This window comes from Cherax quadricarinatus, chromosome 14 (genome assembly GCF_038502225.1).
Source record: "Cherax quadricarinatus isolate ZL_2023a chromosome 14, ASM3850222v1, whole genome shotgun sequence".
NCBI classification, from domain to species: domain Eukaryota; kingdom Metazoa; phylum Arthropoda; class Malacostraca; order Decapoda; family Parastacidae; genus Cherax; species Cherax quadricarinatus.
Window position 1 is genome coordinate 20,740,985 of NC_091305.1, and position 18,819 is coordinate 20,759,803.

Sequence of the window (18,819 nt, forward strand, 5' to 3'; positions counted from 1 at the left end):
TACGCACCTGATCCTCCAGCTTCTCCACTAAACTCTTGTGAGGAACTGTGTCGAAGGCCTTCCTGCAGTCCAGGAAAATGCAATCAACCCACCCCTCTCTCTCATGTCTTACTTCTGTTACTTTGTCATAAAACTCCAGGTTTGTGACACTGAATTTGCCTTCCATGAATCCATGCTGGTTTATAATCTTGTTCCGTTTATAATCTTGTTCTGGTTTATAATCTTGTTCCGTTTATAATCTTGTTCCATTGCAGGTGCTCCACCACTCTCCTCCTGATAATCTCCTTCATGACTTTGCATACTATATACACGTCAGAGACACTGGTCTGTAGTTTAGTGCTTCGTTTCTGTCTCCTTTCTTAAAAATGAGGACTACATTTGCCGTCTTCCATACCTCAGGTAGTTGCCCAGTTTCAAGGGATGTATTGAAGATTGTTGTTAGTGGCATGCACAGCATCTCTGCTTCTTCTCTAAGGACCAATGGGGAGATGCCCAGACCTATTGCCTTTGAGGTATCAAGGTTACTTAGCAGCTTCTGCACCACCTCCTCCATTGTTTGTATGTCACCCAACACTTGTTGGTATATTCCTTGTTGGTGTTTCCCTCTGTGCTGTCTTCCCAGAGCCCTTCCTGTCTCTACTGTAAATACTTCCTTAAATCTCATGTTGAACTCCTCACATACCTCATGATCGTTTCTTGTGAGTTCCCCACCTTCTTTCCTCAGCCTGATCACCTGATCTTTGACTGTTGTCTTCCTCCTGATGTGGCTATACAGCAGTTTCGGGGCAGACTTGACTTTCGATGCTATGTTATTTTCATACTGTCGCTGGGCCTCCCTCCTTACCTGTGCATACTCGTTCTTGGCTCTTCTACTAATCTCCTTATTTTCCTGTGTTCTTTGCCTTCTGTACTTTTTTCATCCTCTAGTGCACTTAGTTTTTGCCTCATTACACCGTCGGGTAAACCAGGGGCACGTTCTGATCTTCCCATTATTTCTGTTGCCCTTGGGAACTAACCTTTCCTCTGGCTCCTTGCATTTTGTTGTTAGGTATTCCATCATTTCGTTTACCGACTTTCCTGCCAGTTCTCTGTCCCACTGAACCTCCTGCAGGAAGTTCCTCAAACCTATGTAGTCCCCCCCTTTTATAGTCTGGCTTTTCCCATTCAACTCCTGTTACTCTCTCCTCTTGTAACTCTACTATGTATTCAAAGCACAGAACCACATGATCACTAGCTCCAAGGGGCCTCTCGCAAGTAATGTCCTCAATGTCTGAACTGTTCAGGGTGAACACAAGGTCCAATCTTGCTGGTTCATCCTCCCCCTCTCTGGTAGTGTCCTTAACATGTTGATGCATGAGGTTTTCCAGTACCACATCCATCATCTTGACTCTCCATGTTTCAGGACCCCTGTGTGGCTCCAGGTTTTCCCAATCGATCTCCCTGTGGTTGAAATCGCCCATAACCAGTAATATAGCTCTGCTCGAGTGAGCTCTTGCCACCTCAACCAGTGTGTCCACCATTGCTCTGTTGCTCTCTTCATATTCCTCTCTTGACCTCCTGCAGTTCTGTGGTGGATTATACATTACTGCAATGACTACCTTGTGCTCCCCAGACTGAAGTGTACCTACTATGCATTCTCTTTCTCCAATCTCGTTCATGCCTCCCATTTTCTCAAATTTCCATCGTTTTTTTACGAGCAGTGCAACCCCTCCTCCCCCTCTGTTCCTTCTATCTTTCCTCAGGATCTGATATCCTGGTGGGAAGATTGCATCTGTTATTGTCTTGGCGAGTTTCGTTTTTGTGACTGCTATGACGTCTGGGGACTTCTCATTGATTCTTTCATACCACTCCTCATATTTATTCGTTATTCCATCTGCATTCGTGTACCAAACATTCAACTTCTGTTATAAAACTGTGGTCCTAGGAGAATATTGGGGTTGGGAGAGCAGGAGGCCTGGCGGGGGCCTGTGGGGGATTGCGGTGGGGGTGGGGGCAGAGTTCCCATTGGGGGTTTCTGTAGGGTTTGGGTTCGTGGTGTAGGGGGTGGGGACAGTGGGATCGGTGTGTGATTGTTGGTTTAGATTGTCCAGTTGCCTTGGGGTTGTCGTGGTTGGAGTCCTTCTGCGGGTCTTTCTGGGGGTGTGTTTGCCCTTCCACCTGTGTCTGGGTTATTCTGTTTTTCTTTGTCATTTCCTGCGGTCTTCTGTATGTGTGTGTGTGTGTGTGTGTGTGTGTGTGTGTGTGTGTGTGTGTGTGTGTGTGTGTGTGTGTGTGTGTGTGTGTGTGTGTGTAATATATATATATATATATATATATATATATATATATATATATATATATATATATATATATATATATAAACGCGTTCTCATGTATGAAGAAAATACACAGAGGCAGAGCAGACTTTTTATTTTGACAACACGGTGCATTATAACAGTCACTGTCATGCAGTCGAAATAAAATTTCATGCACAGCCACCTTGAACCACGCAGTCAAAAGTTATGCTTCCATCCATCTCCGTCAATGCCTCCCAACCCTCCCACCCCCTCTTCCCTCGTCTGTTCTTTCCCCTCCCTTCCACTTTCCTTCCCACTTTCTCTTTCCCTGCCACCCTGCGATCCAACCAGTCTTCCAGCCTCTCTTTCACTCTCCCTTCTAACGTCCCTTCCACCTTCCATCCCTCCCTCCCTTCCAATCACCCTTAAAATCTCCCTTTCAGCCTCCCTCTCAATCTCCTTCCCGCCCTCCCTGTCCCGTGACCTGTCCTCATTGGACGCCGTTTGTTTTCTTACGCATTACCCAGTGTTGAATTCTAATGCTTGCCGTTTGTACTTTTTGTGTGTATTTTAGGTTAGCTTGCACGGTACTTATAAAATATATTAAAAAAAATGGGAGCAACGTATTTGACAACGAGGTGGCTCGACGAAAATACCCAACTTAAAATCTGAAGATTCAACAGTTCGGGGATGGGGACGGAGTGCAACCCGAGGGAGGACACTGGTGGATATGACCTCTCCTGGTACCCAGTGTGGGGACGTATTGCAACAAGTACAGTGGTGAACATGACCTCTCCTAGTAACCAGTGTGGGGTGGGGTTGCAAGGAGTACAATGGTGAACATGACTTCTCCTAGTAATCAGTGTGGGATGGGGTTGCAACAAGTACACTGGTGAACATGACCTCTTCTGGTAACCAATGTGGTGAGGGGGTTACAACAAATACTCTAGTGAACATGACCTTCCCTGGTAACCAGTGTTTGCACTCCATAACTCTCTTTTTAAGAATATTGTTTGTTGTTGTGTCTGGGTCCTCTCCACCATCCCCTTGCATCCTCCCGACCTCCTCCTGTATACATCTTTTTGTCCTTGTATCCCTCTGCTCTCTCGCATTTTGGCTCCCCTTTATTCTACACTTTCCTGAGTAGACTTATCTCTGCCTTTATCTCCCTCCCTCTCTTTACCCACTGCCTTTATCGTACAACTCTCCACACTCCTTTCCCTTGCCTTTCCCCTCGCCCACCCTTGCTCCTTCACCATCTTCCCCCCCCCCACGTCCCTAACTCCTTCGTTCCCCTATTCCCCTTTCCTAACTACCCCTTCGTCCCCTCCTTCCTTCACCCTCCTTGACTCTTTCGTCCCTTCTTTCCTTCCTTCCTCCCTCCCTGATTTCTTCGTCCCCTTCTTCCTTACAATTTTCTATCGCCCTTCCGCTACCATCACCCTCTCCCCTAAAACATGGGTTTGGACGGACCAAATAAGTAAAATATCACGGAATTTAGAAAGGCATTCGCAGAGTATCACATGTATGTGTATGAGCAAAAGGATTAACAATAAAAAATAGGCAGATGGATACTCGACTTACAAACAAATCAGACTCTTAGACCAGTCTGAGGCATCCATCGTGAAGAGGTGTGTTACTCACGTCGCGAGACTAAGTCTTATTTATACATCATCCTTCATAGAAGTGCTAAAATTGGTTGTGTGTAGTAGGTGAACATAAGAATGGAGGAGCACTGCAGCAGGCCTACTGGCCTATACAAGGCAAGTCTGTCCAACCTTTTCCCAAAGCTACCCAAGCATTTCATGCAATGCCTCAGGGGTTTTATTGTACAGAGTCCTGAATGGCCCAGTGGTTCCAGTCCTGCGGTTCCAGTCCTCCAGTAAGACACTGAATTCATTCAGTGTCTTACTGGAGATGAAGACACAAGAGACGGTGCAAACTGGCCCTGATAAAACAAGGGCGCGCAATATGCATAAAGAGAACTCAAGGACTTTTAACGCCAGTCTTCCAAATATGAAGGAAATTGCCACTAGACATGAAACTCATCAGAAGGAAACTTCACAAATTGATCTAAGTCTTTCCTGATCAGCTGGGTTGAGGAAACTTCCTTTAGCGCCCGCCCACCCGCGTGCACACGCTCGCGCGCTCGGACACACACACACGCACACACACACACACACACACGCACACACACACACACACACACACACACACACACACACACACACACACACACACCCACACACAGATTGGGGAAGGGCAAAGAAGACCGCAGACACAATATAGTTTAGATGGCCAAAGACTGCAAACCTCACTCAAGGAAAAAGATCTGGGGGTGAGTATAACACCGAGCATATCTCCTGAGGCACACATCAATCAGATAACTGCTGCAGCATACGGGCGCCTGGCAAACCTACGGATAGCGTTCCGATACCTCAGTAAGGATTCGTTTAAGACTCTGTATACCATCTACGTCAGGCCCATACTGGAGTATGCAGCACCAGTTTGGAATCCACACCTAGTCAAGCACGTCAAGAAATTAGAGAAAGTGCAAAGGTTTGCAACAAGACTAGTCCCAGAGCTACGGGGATTGTCCTACGAAGAAAGGTTGAGGGAAATTGGCCTGACGACACTGGAGGACAGGAGGGTCAGGGGAGACATGATAACGACATATAAAATACTGCGCGGAATAGACAAGGTGGACAAAGACGGGATGTTCCAGAGATGGGACACAGACACAAGAGGTCACAATTGGAAGTTGAAGTCTCAGATGAATCAAAGGGATGTTAGGAAGTATTTCTTCAGTCATAGAGTAGTCAGGCCATGGAATAGCCTAGAAAGGGATGTAGTGGAGGCAGGAACCATACATAGTTTTAAGGCGAGGTATGATAGAGCTCATGGGGCAGGGAGAGAGAAGACCTAGTAGCAATCAGTGAAGAGGCGGGGCCAGGAGCTGTGAATCGACCCCTGCAACCACAGATAGGTGAGCACACACACACACACACACACACACACACACACACACACACACACACACACACACACACACACACACACACACACACACACACAGGCCAGGAGGGTCAGGGGAGACATGATAACGACATATAAAATACTGCGTGGAATAGACGAGGTGGACAAAGACGGGATGTTCCAGAGATGGGACACAGACACAAGAGGTCACAATTGGAAGTTGAAGTCTCAGATGAATCAAAGGGATGTTAGGAAGTATTTCTTCAGTCATAGAGTAGTCAAGCCGTGGAATAGCCTAGAAAGTGAAGTAGTGGAGGCGGGAACCATACATAGTTTTAAGGCGAGGTATGATAAAGCTCATGGAGCGGGGAGAGAGAGGGTCTAGTAGCAACCGGTGAAGAGGCACACACACACACCTACACACACACACACCTACACACACACACCTACACACACACACCTACACACACACACCTACACACACCTACACACACACACACCTACACACACACACACCTACACACACACACACACACACACACACACACACACACACACACACACACACACACACACACACACACACACACATATTTTAATTTTGAAGGGAAGAATTTTTATGAAAAGCCTTAGCATCAGTAGATTTGCCGTTTAACCAAAGGAATACTTCCATCAGATTTGGATTTTTCTTAAATATTTACATAGCGGTTTTTCTTGTCTGCTAGAACAACGTTACGTGGGTGAGGTAGACGGTGTGACGAGTTTATACATAAAGGTGTTGATAAAATATAATTGGCCCCAGGTGAGTTGGCAAGTTACCCGAGCCAACTGGTTATTTTAACTTGGTGCCGTAGTATTTTTGTGTTGTGTGTGTCGCTCATTCTGATACCTTTTATTTTTTCCACTTTATGTGTACTTTTGAATTTATTTTGTCTTGCCAAAAGGGCCGAGTGATCTCCCAGGTTCAGTCGCTGTTCACATTTAAAAATTTAATTACCGGGCCGGTAGCAAGTGGATGTTTCCCATCACTGTCCCCCACGAAGGTCTTCTACACCACCATCCCCCCCCCCCACACACACACAGATTCAAGGAGTAGGGCGATGCCTTGTTGATGACGAAGGGTTCTTAATAAGAGGAACTGAAACCATCTTTTCCTTCATTGAAAGAAATGTGATTGGTTCTCATTCTCCAGGTGTTAATCATCCCTATGGGTTTAGCTCTTTTCCATGAATGCCATAGTAATATTGCCACACATCCTAACACTACTGATAGTGGAAGTGTTGTTGTGTAGGCTGTAACATAGGCAGTGAGTCCACACGCGATAAATTACTCACACACACACACACACACACACACACACACACACACACACACACACACACACACACACACACACACACACACACACACACACACACACATACACACACACATACACACACACATACACACACACATACACATACTCACACACACACACATACACATACATACACATACACACACATACACACAGCACGGATTCACGGAAGGCAAATCCTGTGTCACAAACCTTCTGGAGTTTTATGATAAAATAACAGAAGTAAGACAAGAGAGAGAGGGGTGGGTTGATTGCATCTTCTTGGACTGCAAGAAGGCCTTTGACACAGTTCCTCACAAGAGATTAGTGCAGAAGCTAGAGCATCAGGCGCATATAACAGGAAGGGCACTGCAATGGATCAGAGAATACCTGACAGGGAGGCAACAACGAGTCATGGTACGTAATGATGTATCACAGTGGGCACCTGTGACGAGCGGGGTCCCACAGGGGTCGGTCCTAGGACCAGTGCTATTTTTGGTATATGTGAACGACATGACGGAAGGGTTAGACTCAGAAGTGTCCCTGTTTGCAGATGATGTGAAGTTAATGAGGAGAATTAAATCTGATGAGGACCAGGCAGGACTTCAAAGAGACCTGGACAGACTGGACACCTGGTCCAGCAAATGGCTTCTCGAATTTAATCCTGCCAAATGCAAAGTCATGAAGATAGGGGAAGGGCACAGAAGACCACAGACAGAGTATAGGCTAGGTGGCCAAAGACTGCAAACCTCACTCAAGGAGAAAGATCTTGGGGTGAGTATAACACCGAGCATGTCTCCGGAAGCACACATCAATCAGATAACTGCTGCAGCATATGGGCGCCTGGCAAACCTGAGAACAGCATTCCGACACCTTAGTAAGGAATCATTCAAGACACTGTACACCGTGTATGTCAGGCCCATACTGGAGTATGCAGCACCTGTTTGGAACCCGCACTTGATAAAGCACGTCAAGAAACTAGAGAAAGTACAAAGGTTTGCAACAAGGTTAGTTCCAGAGCTAAGGGGAATGTCCTATGAAGAAAGATTAAGGGAAATCGGCCTGACGACACTGGAGGACAGGAGGGTCAGGGGAGACATGATAACGACATATAAAATACTGCGTGGAATAGACAAGGTGGACAAGGACAGGATGTTCCAGGGAGGGGACACAGAAACAAGAGGCCACAATTGGAAGTTGAAGACACAAATGAGTCAGAGAGATAGTAGGAAGTATTTCTTCAGTCATAGAGTTGTAAGGCAGTGGAATAGCCTAGAAAATGACGTAGTGGAGGCAGGAACCATACACAGTTTTAAGACGAGGTTTGATAAAGCTCATGGAGCGGGGAGAGAGAGGGTCTAGTAGCAACCGGTGAAGAGGCGGGGCCAGGAGCTAGGACTCGACCCCTGCAACCACAAATAGGTGAGTACAAATAGGTGAGTACATACACACACACATACACACACACATACACACGTGGTTTTTCAAACCATTCATCACAACTGTCAGACACTGCAGCATCATGGGATCTTGTTACAAAGAATTCTTCAACACTTGTTCAACCTTTGGACGAAGACCTACTTCGACTAGTGGATGGTACCACTATGACCCCGCCTCCGCCTGCTTCACGTCACCTCACTACAGTATATAAGCCACGTCTACGGCCCTATGCTGTGCATTCTACAAGATTGATGGACTGAACACATCGACTCCAGGCTGAGGGACTGATTACCTCATACTCCTCCTCTCCTTACGCCTTCCTCTTTGTATTGGACTGATGAAGCCACTGTGTGGCGAAACGTTTCCTGAATAAAGATTCCCATATACTGCATAAGTGTCTCATTCTTCAACTTGTCGGTTTTTCAAACCATTCATCACAACAGGCCTAGTGTCTAATCGACATGTGCCTAGGACAAAATGGTAACTAACACACACACACACACACACACACACACACACACACACACACACACACACACTCTCTCTCTCTCTCTCTCTCTCTCTCTCTCTCTCTCTCTCTCTCTCTCTCTCTTGCGCTCCTGTAATTCCCCCTCTTTTCTCCTATCCTTTTCCTCTTTTTCTTCTATCATTCCCTCTTTTCTCGCCTATTCTTCCCATTCTTCGACTCTACCCTTTCCCGTCATATCATGTCCCCTCATCTCTGCTCCTGTCTCCCATCTTCTCCGTTTCTTTCCCCCCCCTCCCTTCTTTTCATATGCCAAAAACAAGGCAAAAACCACATCTAGTATAGGGGCCCCTGCTCAGACAAGACGGATCCTACACAGACGACAACAAAGAAAGGAGTGAGATAGTGAAATCTCAATATGACTGTGTTCAGCGAGCCACTAACCAGTCTAAAGATAGACTATCCAAACAATTTTTTCATGAATGAGCCTCAACACCCTGCCAGTGTATGCCAAATTTCTGACATACCCTAATTCCACTAGACTTTGAGAAAGCCATCGACGACATGCGCATGCACTCAGCCCCCAGGCCCAGACTCGTGGAACTCGGTGTTCATTAAGAACTGCAAGAAACCCCTCTCAAGGGCCCTAAGTATACTATGGAGGAGGAGCTTAGACAGATGCGAGATTCCACAGTCATTAAAAACAATGGATATAGTCCCACTCCATAAAGGTGGCAGCAAAGCAGTAGCTAAGAACTATAGACCAATAGCTTTAACGTCCCATATCATAAAAATCTTTTTAAGAGTTCTAAGAAGCAGGATTGCAGACCACTTGGACTCCCAAACATTGCACAATCCAGGGTAACATGGTTTCAGAGCAGGTCGCTCCTGCCTCTCGCAACTACTGGACCACTATGATATGGTCTTAGATGCACTGGAAAACAAACAGAATGCAGATGTAGTATACACATATTTTGCAAAAGCCTTTGACAAGTACGACCATGGTGTAATAGCACACAAAATGTGTGCTAAAGAGATAACTGGCAAAGTAAGCAGATGGATCTTCAACTTTCTAACCAATCGAACAGAGTAGTGGTTAACAGAATTAAATCGGATGGTGCCATTGTGAAAAGCTCTGTCCCACAAGGCACAATACTCGCGCCTATCCTGTTCCTCATTCTTATATCAGACATAGACAGAGATGTAAACCATAGCACTGTATCATCCTTTGCAGACGATAGTAGGATCTACATGAGAGTGTCATCCATTGAGGACACGGCAAAGCTCCAAGAAGATATAAACCAAGTTTTCCAATTGACAACAGAGAACAATATGATGTTCAGTGAAGACAAATTCCAACTACTCCGTTATGGAAAACTGGAGGAAATAATAACTAGGACTGAGTATACCACAAACTCTAATCAGACAATAGAGCGGAAAAGTAATGTGAAGGATCTGGGTGTGGTAATGTCCGAAGACCTCACCTTCAATGACCACAACAGTGTCACTATCACATCTGCGAGGAAACTGATAGGATGGATAATGAGAACATTTAAGACAAGAGATGTTAAGCCATTGATGATCCTTTGTAAATCATTTGTTCTCTCTAGGCTGGAATGCTGCTGTACATTAATATCCCCATTCTAGGCAGGTGAAATTGCATAGCTTGAGAATGTACAGAGAACCTTTACTGCACGTATAAGTTCCATCAAACACCTTAACTACTGGGAACGCCTGGAAGCACCTGACTTGTACTCACTGGAGCGCAGGCGAGAGAAATGTATCATAATCTATACCTGGAAGATTCTGGAGGGACTGGTCATTAATATGCACACAGAAATCACTCCATACGAAAGCAAAAGACTTGGCAGGCGGTGCAACATACCCCCAGTGAAAAGTAGGGGCGCCACTGGTACACTGAGAGAAAACGCAATAAGTGTCCAGGGCCCAAGACTGTTCAACATCCTCCCACCAGCAATAAGGGGCATTACCAGGAGACCCCTGGTTGTCTTCAAGAGGGAGCTGGACAGATACCTAAAGTCAGTGCCAGATCAGGCGGGCTGTGGTTCGTACGTTGGATTGCGTGCGGCCAGCAGTAGCAGCCTCGTTTATCAGGCCCTGATTCACCAGGAGGCCTGGTCGTGGACCGGGCCGCGGGGGCGTTGATCCCCGGAATACCCTTCAGGTAGACTCCAGGTAGGTACTCTTTTTCCCTCTCGTGTCTTTCTCTCTCCTCTTTTTCCCCCTCTCTTCTCTCCTTTCCTCCTTTATTATTTCCCCCCCTCTCCTTACCTCTTCTCCAATGTTTTCTCCCTCTTCTCTCACCCTTTCCTTTCCCATTTTCTTTTCCTCCTTTCCTCTCGTTGTTTCCTGTCCCCGCCATTCTCTCACCCTCCTGCTTGTAACTTTCACACATAATAGGGCAGCAGCGCACTGCTGATGTATGCAGTTTTAATTTAAAAACTACACCCGCTCTCCCTCTGCTGGTTCTCATAAAGTGTCTAGGAGTGGGTGGCGCCGGGTGCGTGGGTGGCACCGGGTGCGTGGGTGGCGCCAGGTGCGTAGGTGGCACTGGGTACGTTGGGTGGCGCCGGTTGAGTGGGTGGTGCTTGGTGCGTGGGTGGTGCTGGGTGCGTGGGTGGCGCCGGGTGCATAGGTGGCACTGGGTGCGTGAGTGGCGCCGGGTGCGTCGGTGGTACCGGGTGCGTGGTTGGTGCCGGGTGCGTGGGTGGTACCGGGTGCGTGGTTGGTGCTGGGTGCGTGGGTGGCGCCGGGTGCGTGGGTGGTGCCAGGTGTATGGATGGGTGGCATTGAGTGCGTGGGTAGCGTGTCACCGCAGTAAGTCATGTGTTTGGTCTCGTCTTGTTTATTTGACTTAGGTCCTAGGACTCGCTACCTCCATATTTTTGTACTGCTGCCTCGCTGTGTAACTTGCTTGCTCCCATCAAACACCTTAACTACTGGGAACGCCTGGAAGCATTTGACTTGTTCTCGCTGGAACGCAGGAGAGAGAGTTGTATCATAATCTACACCCGGAAGATTCTGGAGGGACTGGTCCCTAATCTGCACACGATAGTCACTCCCTACGAAAGCAAAAGACTTGACAGGCGATGCAACATACCCCCAGTGAAAAGTAGGGGCTCCACTGGTACAGTAAGAGAAAATGCAATAAGTGTTCAGAGCCCAAGACTGTTCAACAGCCTCCCACCAGCCATAAAGCGAATTACTAATAGACCCCTGGTTGTCTTCAAGAGGGAGCTGGACAGATACTTAGTCAGTGCCAGATCAGCCGGGCTGTAGTTCGTACGTTGGACTGGGTGAGGCCAGCAGTAACAGCCTTGTTGATCAGGTCCTGATCCACCAGGAGGCCTGGTCGTGGACCGGGCCGCGGGGGCGTTGATCCCCGGAATGCCCTCCAGATAGACTCCCTTCACTTTATATGCTGGTCCGGGAGTATGTCGCAAGAGTTATTACTTCCTCTTACCCCCACCTCCCCTACCATTCTCCTGTCTCCACCGAAATCATAAGTCAAAGCGCTCTTCAACCCTTCAACTTGCTTCCTTACCCCGTGATCAAGAAAAAGTATGGCCTAACATCTTCATGAAATTGTCCAAGAATTTGACATAATTTTTCAGGGTTGATTTTGATCCTTTAGATCTTTCCCTTCTTTTGTCAATAATGTACTCTGAGCAGTAACAACCGCAGAGGGAGGCGGCGGCGGCTGCTGCTGCTGCTGTGTCATCGTCCGCTGCTACTGCTGCTGTGCCATCGTCCGCTGCTACTGCTGCTGTGCCATCGTCCGCTGCTACTGCTGCTGTGTCATCGTCCGCTACTGCTGCTGTGTCATCGTCCACTGCTACTGCTGCTGTAGTGCTGCTGTATCATCGTCCGCTGCTACTGCTGCTGTGCCATCGTCCGCTGCTACTGCTGCTGTGTCATCGTCCGCTACTGCTACTGCTGCTGTGTCATCGTCCACTGTTACTGCTGCTGTGTCATCGTCCGCTACTGCTACTGCTGCTGTGTCATCGTCCGCTACTGCTACTGCTGCTGTGTCATCGTCCGCTGCTACTGCTGCTGTGTCATCGTCCGCTACTGCTGCTGTGTCATCGTCTGCTGCTACTGCTGCTGTGCCATCGTCCGCTGCTACTGCTGCTGTGTCATCGTCCGCTACTGCTACTGCTGCTATGTCATCGTCCGCTACTGCTACTACTGCTGTGTCATCGTCCGCTGCTACTGCTGCTGTGTCATCGTCCACTGCTACTGCTGCTGTGTCATCGTCTGCTACTGCTAATGCTGCTGTGTCATCGTCCGCTGCTACTGCTGCTGTGTCATCGTCCGCTGCTACTGCTGCTGTGTCATCGTCCGCTACTGCTACTGCTGCTGTGTCATCGTCCGCTACTGCTACTGCTGCTGTGTCATTGTCCGCTACTGCTACTGCTGCTGTGTCATCGTCCACTGCTACTGCTGCTGTGTCATCGTCCGCTACTGCTACTGTGTCATCGTCCGCTACTGCTACTGCTGCTGTGTCATCGTCCGCTACTGCTGCTGTGTCATCGTCCACTGCTACTGCTGCTGTGTCATCGTCCGCTACTGCTACTGCTGCTGTGTCATCGTCCGCTACTGCTACTGTGTCATCGTCCGCTGCTACTGCTGCTGTGTCATCGTCTGCTACTGCTACTGCTGCTGTGTCATCGTCCGCTGCTACTGCTGCTGTGTCATCGTCCGCTGTTGCTACTGCTGCTGTGTCATCGTCCGCTACTGCTACTGCTGCTGTGTCATCGTCCGCTACTGCTACTGCTGCTGTGTCATCGTCCACTGCTGCTGTGTCATCGTCCACTGCTGCTGTGTCATCGTCCGCTGCTACTGCTGCTGGGTCATCGTCCGCTGCTACTGCTGCTGTGTCATCGTCCGCTGCTACTGCTGCTGTGTCATCGTCCGCTGCTACTGCTGCTGTGTCATCGTCCGCTGCTCCTGCTCATGCTGCTTCGTCGTCGTCGTCGTCTACTTGTCGTACCTGGAAGATGTTTCCGGAGGTATACATCCCCAGAGCTTGGTCCCAGACCAGGCCTCCTGATGGATCAAGGCTTGATCAACCAGGCTGTTACTGCTGGCCGCACGCAGTCCATCGTACGAACCACAGCCTGTCAGAGGTTAGCTGGTAATTTTTCCATATGCTCAGAGGGAGGGTGTTGAAGAGTCGGGGAACTCTGACACTCGCCGAGATCTCTCTTAGCGTACTCTTCGCGTCGCTGCTTTTTATTGGAGTCATTTTGTACCATTTGCGAAGTCTTTTGTCATACGGAGTTACTGCAGTGTTCAGGTTTGGGACGAGTCTCTCTGAGATTTTTTTAGGAGTAAATTGTGATGTACCTTTCTCGTCTATGTTCCAAGGAATATAGTTGAAGAAATTAGAGGGTTCCCTGTAGTTCAGATGCTTCCAAGTTCAGCAGTTTCGCCTGGAGAGAGTATCATCATGGACTCAGCACTTCTAGTTATCCAGCATGTCATTTTCCTTGCGATAGCAATAACATTGTAATCCTTGATTTATATCCGCTTGAATATTTGCTGTGTCTTCGACGGACGCCACTCTGAGAGATAATAGTGTCATGCAGCTTGTATCTCTAGTAGTCGAATATTTGAGGAAAGATTTCTGTGTCCGTCGATGATGAAAAAGACTTCATTCGGATTCCTATTCCCGGACGGTTAGCACAGAATAACCCAAGAAAGCCAAACAGTGTGGCTTCCGTTTTGATCTTTAGGTCTTTTCCTAGGATGTGACCCCTCAGCCGTCGACAAACTCCTAGATGTCTATTTACTGCTAGGTGAACTTGGGCGGTAGGTGTCAGGAGACTTAGTCTGACTTACCTTTACATCTGCCCGGGATTAAGCCCTGTTTTTTTAGGTTGAGCCGAACGCTCTGCCACAGAGCTGCGAAGTCGATGTGGAAGAGTTTGAAGCGATTTTTGCTATCTCAAACTCAAGGTAATTGCGGCTGAGTGGATACGGCCACCGTGCGGTAAAGTGTCTATTGCTCATTTATAAATTATGGCGTGGGTGGGGACTGAGACGAGAATTTTCAGCCTCGCTACTCAGGCTTTTAAAAAAATGTGAACTGTCAAATTTGGCCATAGCATATAGCTGGATACAATAGTATTCGTGTATGCGAATATAATGTTAGTTCTCGCACAAACTGCATAAACACAACTGGAAACAGCAGTCAATGCTGCTTTAACATTCACCTTCATCAGGGAGAGTGATTTTACAGAGTTAACCTTTAAATTGTCAAATCGTCACATGTTATGCAGTATCATGTGCTGGTAATAATTACCAACACAGGCAAAAGTGGTACTGTGTGTGTGTGTGTGTGTGTGTGTGTGTGTGTGTGTGTGTGTGTGTGTGTGTGTGTGTGTGTGTGTGTGTGTGTGTGTGTGTGTGTGTTAGTTACCATTTGGTCCTAGGCACATGTCGATTAGACACTAGGCCTGTTGTATGTGCATGCATGTGTGTGTGTGTGTGTGTTTTGTGTGTGTGTGTGTGTGTACGTGTGTGTGCGCGTGTTTGTGTGTGTGTACGTGTGTGTATGTGTGCGTGCGTGTGTGTGAGCGAGCGTGTGTGTGTGTGTGTGTGTGTGTGTGTGTGTGTGTGTGTGTGTGTGTGTGTGTGTGTGTGTGTGTGTGTGAGCGAGCGAGCGTGTGTGTGTGTGGGTGTGAGCGTGTGTGTACCCACCTAATTGTGGTTGCAAGGGTCATAGCTCCTGGCCCGGTGTGTGTGGGAGGAAATGGGGGTGGAGGGTTGTAAGTGTTTCATGTGAGTGTTACTGAATACCTTGTTAACGTATTACCTTGTTGCTTTTCAGGTGTCGCGTCTGGTGATCCTGCACGAGGAAGCAGAGGATGGCAACGCTATGCCTGACCTGGAGAAGCCTGTTATGGCTGTTTCCAAGGCTGTCGTCAACCTCGTCAAGGTGAGTAAATTCACGCATTATCTTGTAAGGTTACTTCGTTAATTTAAGAAAAAATCACTCATTATCATATAAGGCTATCTCGTTAAGGTAAGTAAAATCACTCATCTTAGAAACTATGCACCAACATGCAGCACCTTATTAACTTATGTTTACATTATGACGATTCCGGGGGTCACCGGCCCAGTTACCCTGTTCCAGACTAGGCATCCTGGTTGCTGGCCTCAGCGACCAGGCTGTTGGTATAGGCCGCAAGTAGTCCAACATGTGCACCACAACCCGGCTGATCAGGAACTAGCTTGAGGAACTTAACCAGTTCCTTGATGAAGACGGCCCGGAGTCAGAGGCCTGGGCCTGATTCACGGAACTCACTGTTTATAAAATTTAAAACACCACTAGCACGAGCACTCACATAGGCTTTAAAAGTAAGTCAAAATACAGGCAACGTCTGTCTACTTGTCTGCATGTTGAGGGTTCCGAAGATTATCGCCCCCGTGGCCTTGTCCGGGGCCAAACCTTAGGGTTTGGTTTTGCAAATTAATCAAGGCATTGAAGAAATACAACCAGAGGTCGTATTTCGGTTAAATTGTATAACTTAAACGGCATATGGCAGACTAGGTAACCAGAGATTCAGTTAGGACATGCACAGCGCATGTTTGGCACAACATGGATCCTGCACCTGATCACTCCTATAAAGAAACTAGAGAAGATCCCAGGATTTTGTAGCGAAATGAGTTTGGTGCCTGAACTGAGGTAATGGAGTACGTGGAGCCACCTAAGGAACTCAGACTGGCAACACTAGAGATGGGGACCGAGTGATGACATGATAATGACATACAAAATACCCAGGGGATTAGATAGTGTAACAAGGAAAGGCTGTTTGAAACGTGAGGAGCAGGAGCCAGTGGACATGGATGGCAACTAAAGACGATGAGTCATGAGACGCTAGAAGTACTTTTTCAGTCTTAATGTGATAGGAAGAATTCGGGTCTAGAAGGCCAGAAATAGGCGAAATCGGTCGATAAGAGTTAAGAGGCAAGGGAAGGAATATACGAATCGATCCTTTGCAAGCGAAGTTCGATGACACAATTACACAATTGTCATCGAACTTCACTTGACTCACCTTGAAGGCCATAGATAATACCATGGTTTAGCTTCAACAACACATTATATCCCATTATCACATTGGTGTATGCAGTTATGTAGTGTGAACCAGATGGTTAAAGGTAGAGGGAAGTAATAAAGTGTACAGAGTAACGCATTAAGCTGGTGGTGGTTATGCATCGTTTTGTATCTCCGCGGGGACCGAGGCGATGCAACCCTTGTGTAAACATTGCTCCCCCATCACTGCAGAATGTCATTATGTGGAGGCGGAGCCAACCCCACCCTTCTGGTTCCCATGATGATTTTTCCCACCATTCACTATACCTGTTGAACTACATTTAGAATATTTAGCAAGCACTGTTATCATATTTGGAATGCCAAAAAGTTGCACATGGTTGATAGTTACTGCATTGACTCAAAATGTCCTCCAGAGATATTGTTATAATGAGGGAGTGGAGAGGGGTTTGAAGGCTTTCCCTACATTTAGGCACCACCATTATTTGCTAAATGTTGTGGGCAAGCCTCTTAATCCCTTAGTAAATGTTAGCCCCCTCTTTTTAAGTAATAGACTGGTTGGTTCCAAACTAACAGATTACATTTAGTTCACCACCACTTAAGAAGTACTTAATTTTCTTACCCAGGGAAAATGGGCAAATCTCTTGACACTTCCGTAAATTACCATTTACCCACTAATGAGTATGATTGGTACAAGTGTCTATATACACAGTAATATCATATTGGGCATATGCCAGGAGGAGGGATTATAAACCAGACAGAGACCTTGGCATTTACTAAAATAAAAAGAGCAAATACACAAAGGGAAATATTACAATGACTAAAATGGGTTACTTAATGCTCGTACTTTGAATATTACAAATTAAAAAAGGATAAGGTATGACAAGGTGAGTTATAGAGAGGGAAATCTTATTGCTTAGTACTCGCTCCTTTCTACCACGCGTATTTCTCCAATCGAGCACCATAATTTATAGCCCTGGAGAGACCTCATCCCTCCACACCCTGATTTCTCTCTGCTCTCCTGTCTTAAAAGTGTCTCCGCCTCCCCAACAATGTTTATTATTTCTCTGCTCAGCTGTGTAATCTCCGTTTCCACTGAAAATCTTCCTCCGTTTCCACTGAAAATCTTCACAGCGCAATCTCAGTGGCGGATGTGTTAATTAGTTTGATCTTACTGTTGAGGGTGTGGCAGGCATGAGCTACAGCTGCTTCTCCTGCGTCAAAAGGGGTTGGGTGATTGCTGGCAGGTCACCGAGTAAATAAATGTTACTGGTCTTCACAGTGTTGCCATGTTCTTACTTGCTCAGACACTTGTCCACCTCAGACACTTGCCCCTCCACCAGGGATGCCCGATGCTGCGTACTTAGTGCGGTGTCTGATGAATAGGGCAGCAGCACATTGCCCATGTGTCCAATTTTGCTAAATAAATAATTATTTTTTTTTATTTATTTCCAATTTGAGCACACATACAGAGGTACAAAAAAATACAGATAAGAGCAGTATGCCAAAGCCACTTATACTATGCATAGCATTACGGGCTGGCTTAAAATTAACTTAAGATTAACTAAGCAATGATGAAATCAGTGATAAAACATTAATGTAAACAGATTACTATAAAGCACAAGTGAGTATTACAAAGACAGGTTGTGGTTCTTATATGTGGATGTCTTTATCACGTTCTGAACCTGGATATCACATTAGCATATTTTATATGGTTATCATTAAAAAATAATTAAACTATTTTGTGTGATAGTTTCTGGAATGTGGTGCTTAAGTTGGGCTGTGTGCAGCTTGCACCAACATCCTAGTTGATTAGGTTAGTAACCGGATGGCTTGTTTGGAACCGGGCCGCGGGGGTGGTGACCCCGGAAATCGCCTCGAGATAACCTCCAGGTAGCCCTGATCAATGACATTTTACAGGGTTAGAGCAGAGGTGTTGGCATCGTGCCATGTTTGAGTGGTTACAGTCCCAAATTTGCACACCGCCATAACAGGGAGCGAGAGATATGAGAGAAAATATAAAATCAACACGATGAAGAGCAGGGAAGCCCTGTCCGGGAGCTGGAGCAAGTCTTAGTATCGTTTAGATAGCCTTGCTATCGCTCGGCATTGCGTGTCAGCTTTGCCATCGCTTCCGTTATTGTGTGTGTCACCCTTGCAGTCGCCTTCGCTATTGTGTGTCAGCTTTGCTATTGTGTGTGTATGTATCCCGCAGTCGTACTGTGCATTGCTGCTTGTTGCG

At 46.9% G+C, this 18,819-nt stretch overlaps 1 protein-coding gene across 1 annotated transcript in view; it reads left to right on the forward strand.

Moving 5' to 3' along the window:
- Nucleotides 1–18,819, forward strand: part of LOC128698753 (vinculin-like) — a 194,596-nt gene that overhangs the window by 155,429 nt on the left and 20,348 nt on the right. The window contains exon 2 of the mRNA XM_070085025.1: nt 15,354–15,461. Within this exon, the coding sequence (XP_069941126.1) occupies nt 15,354–15,461 (108 nt within the window). The remainder of the gene's footprint in view (nt 1–15,353; nt 15,462–18,819) is intronic.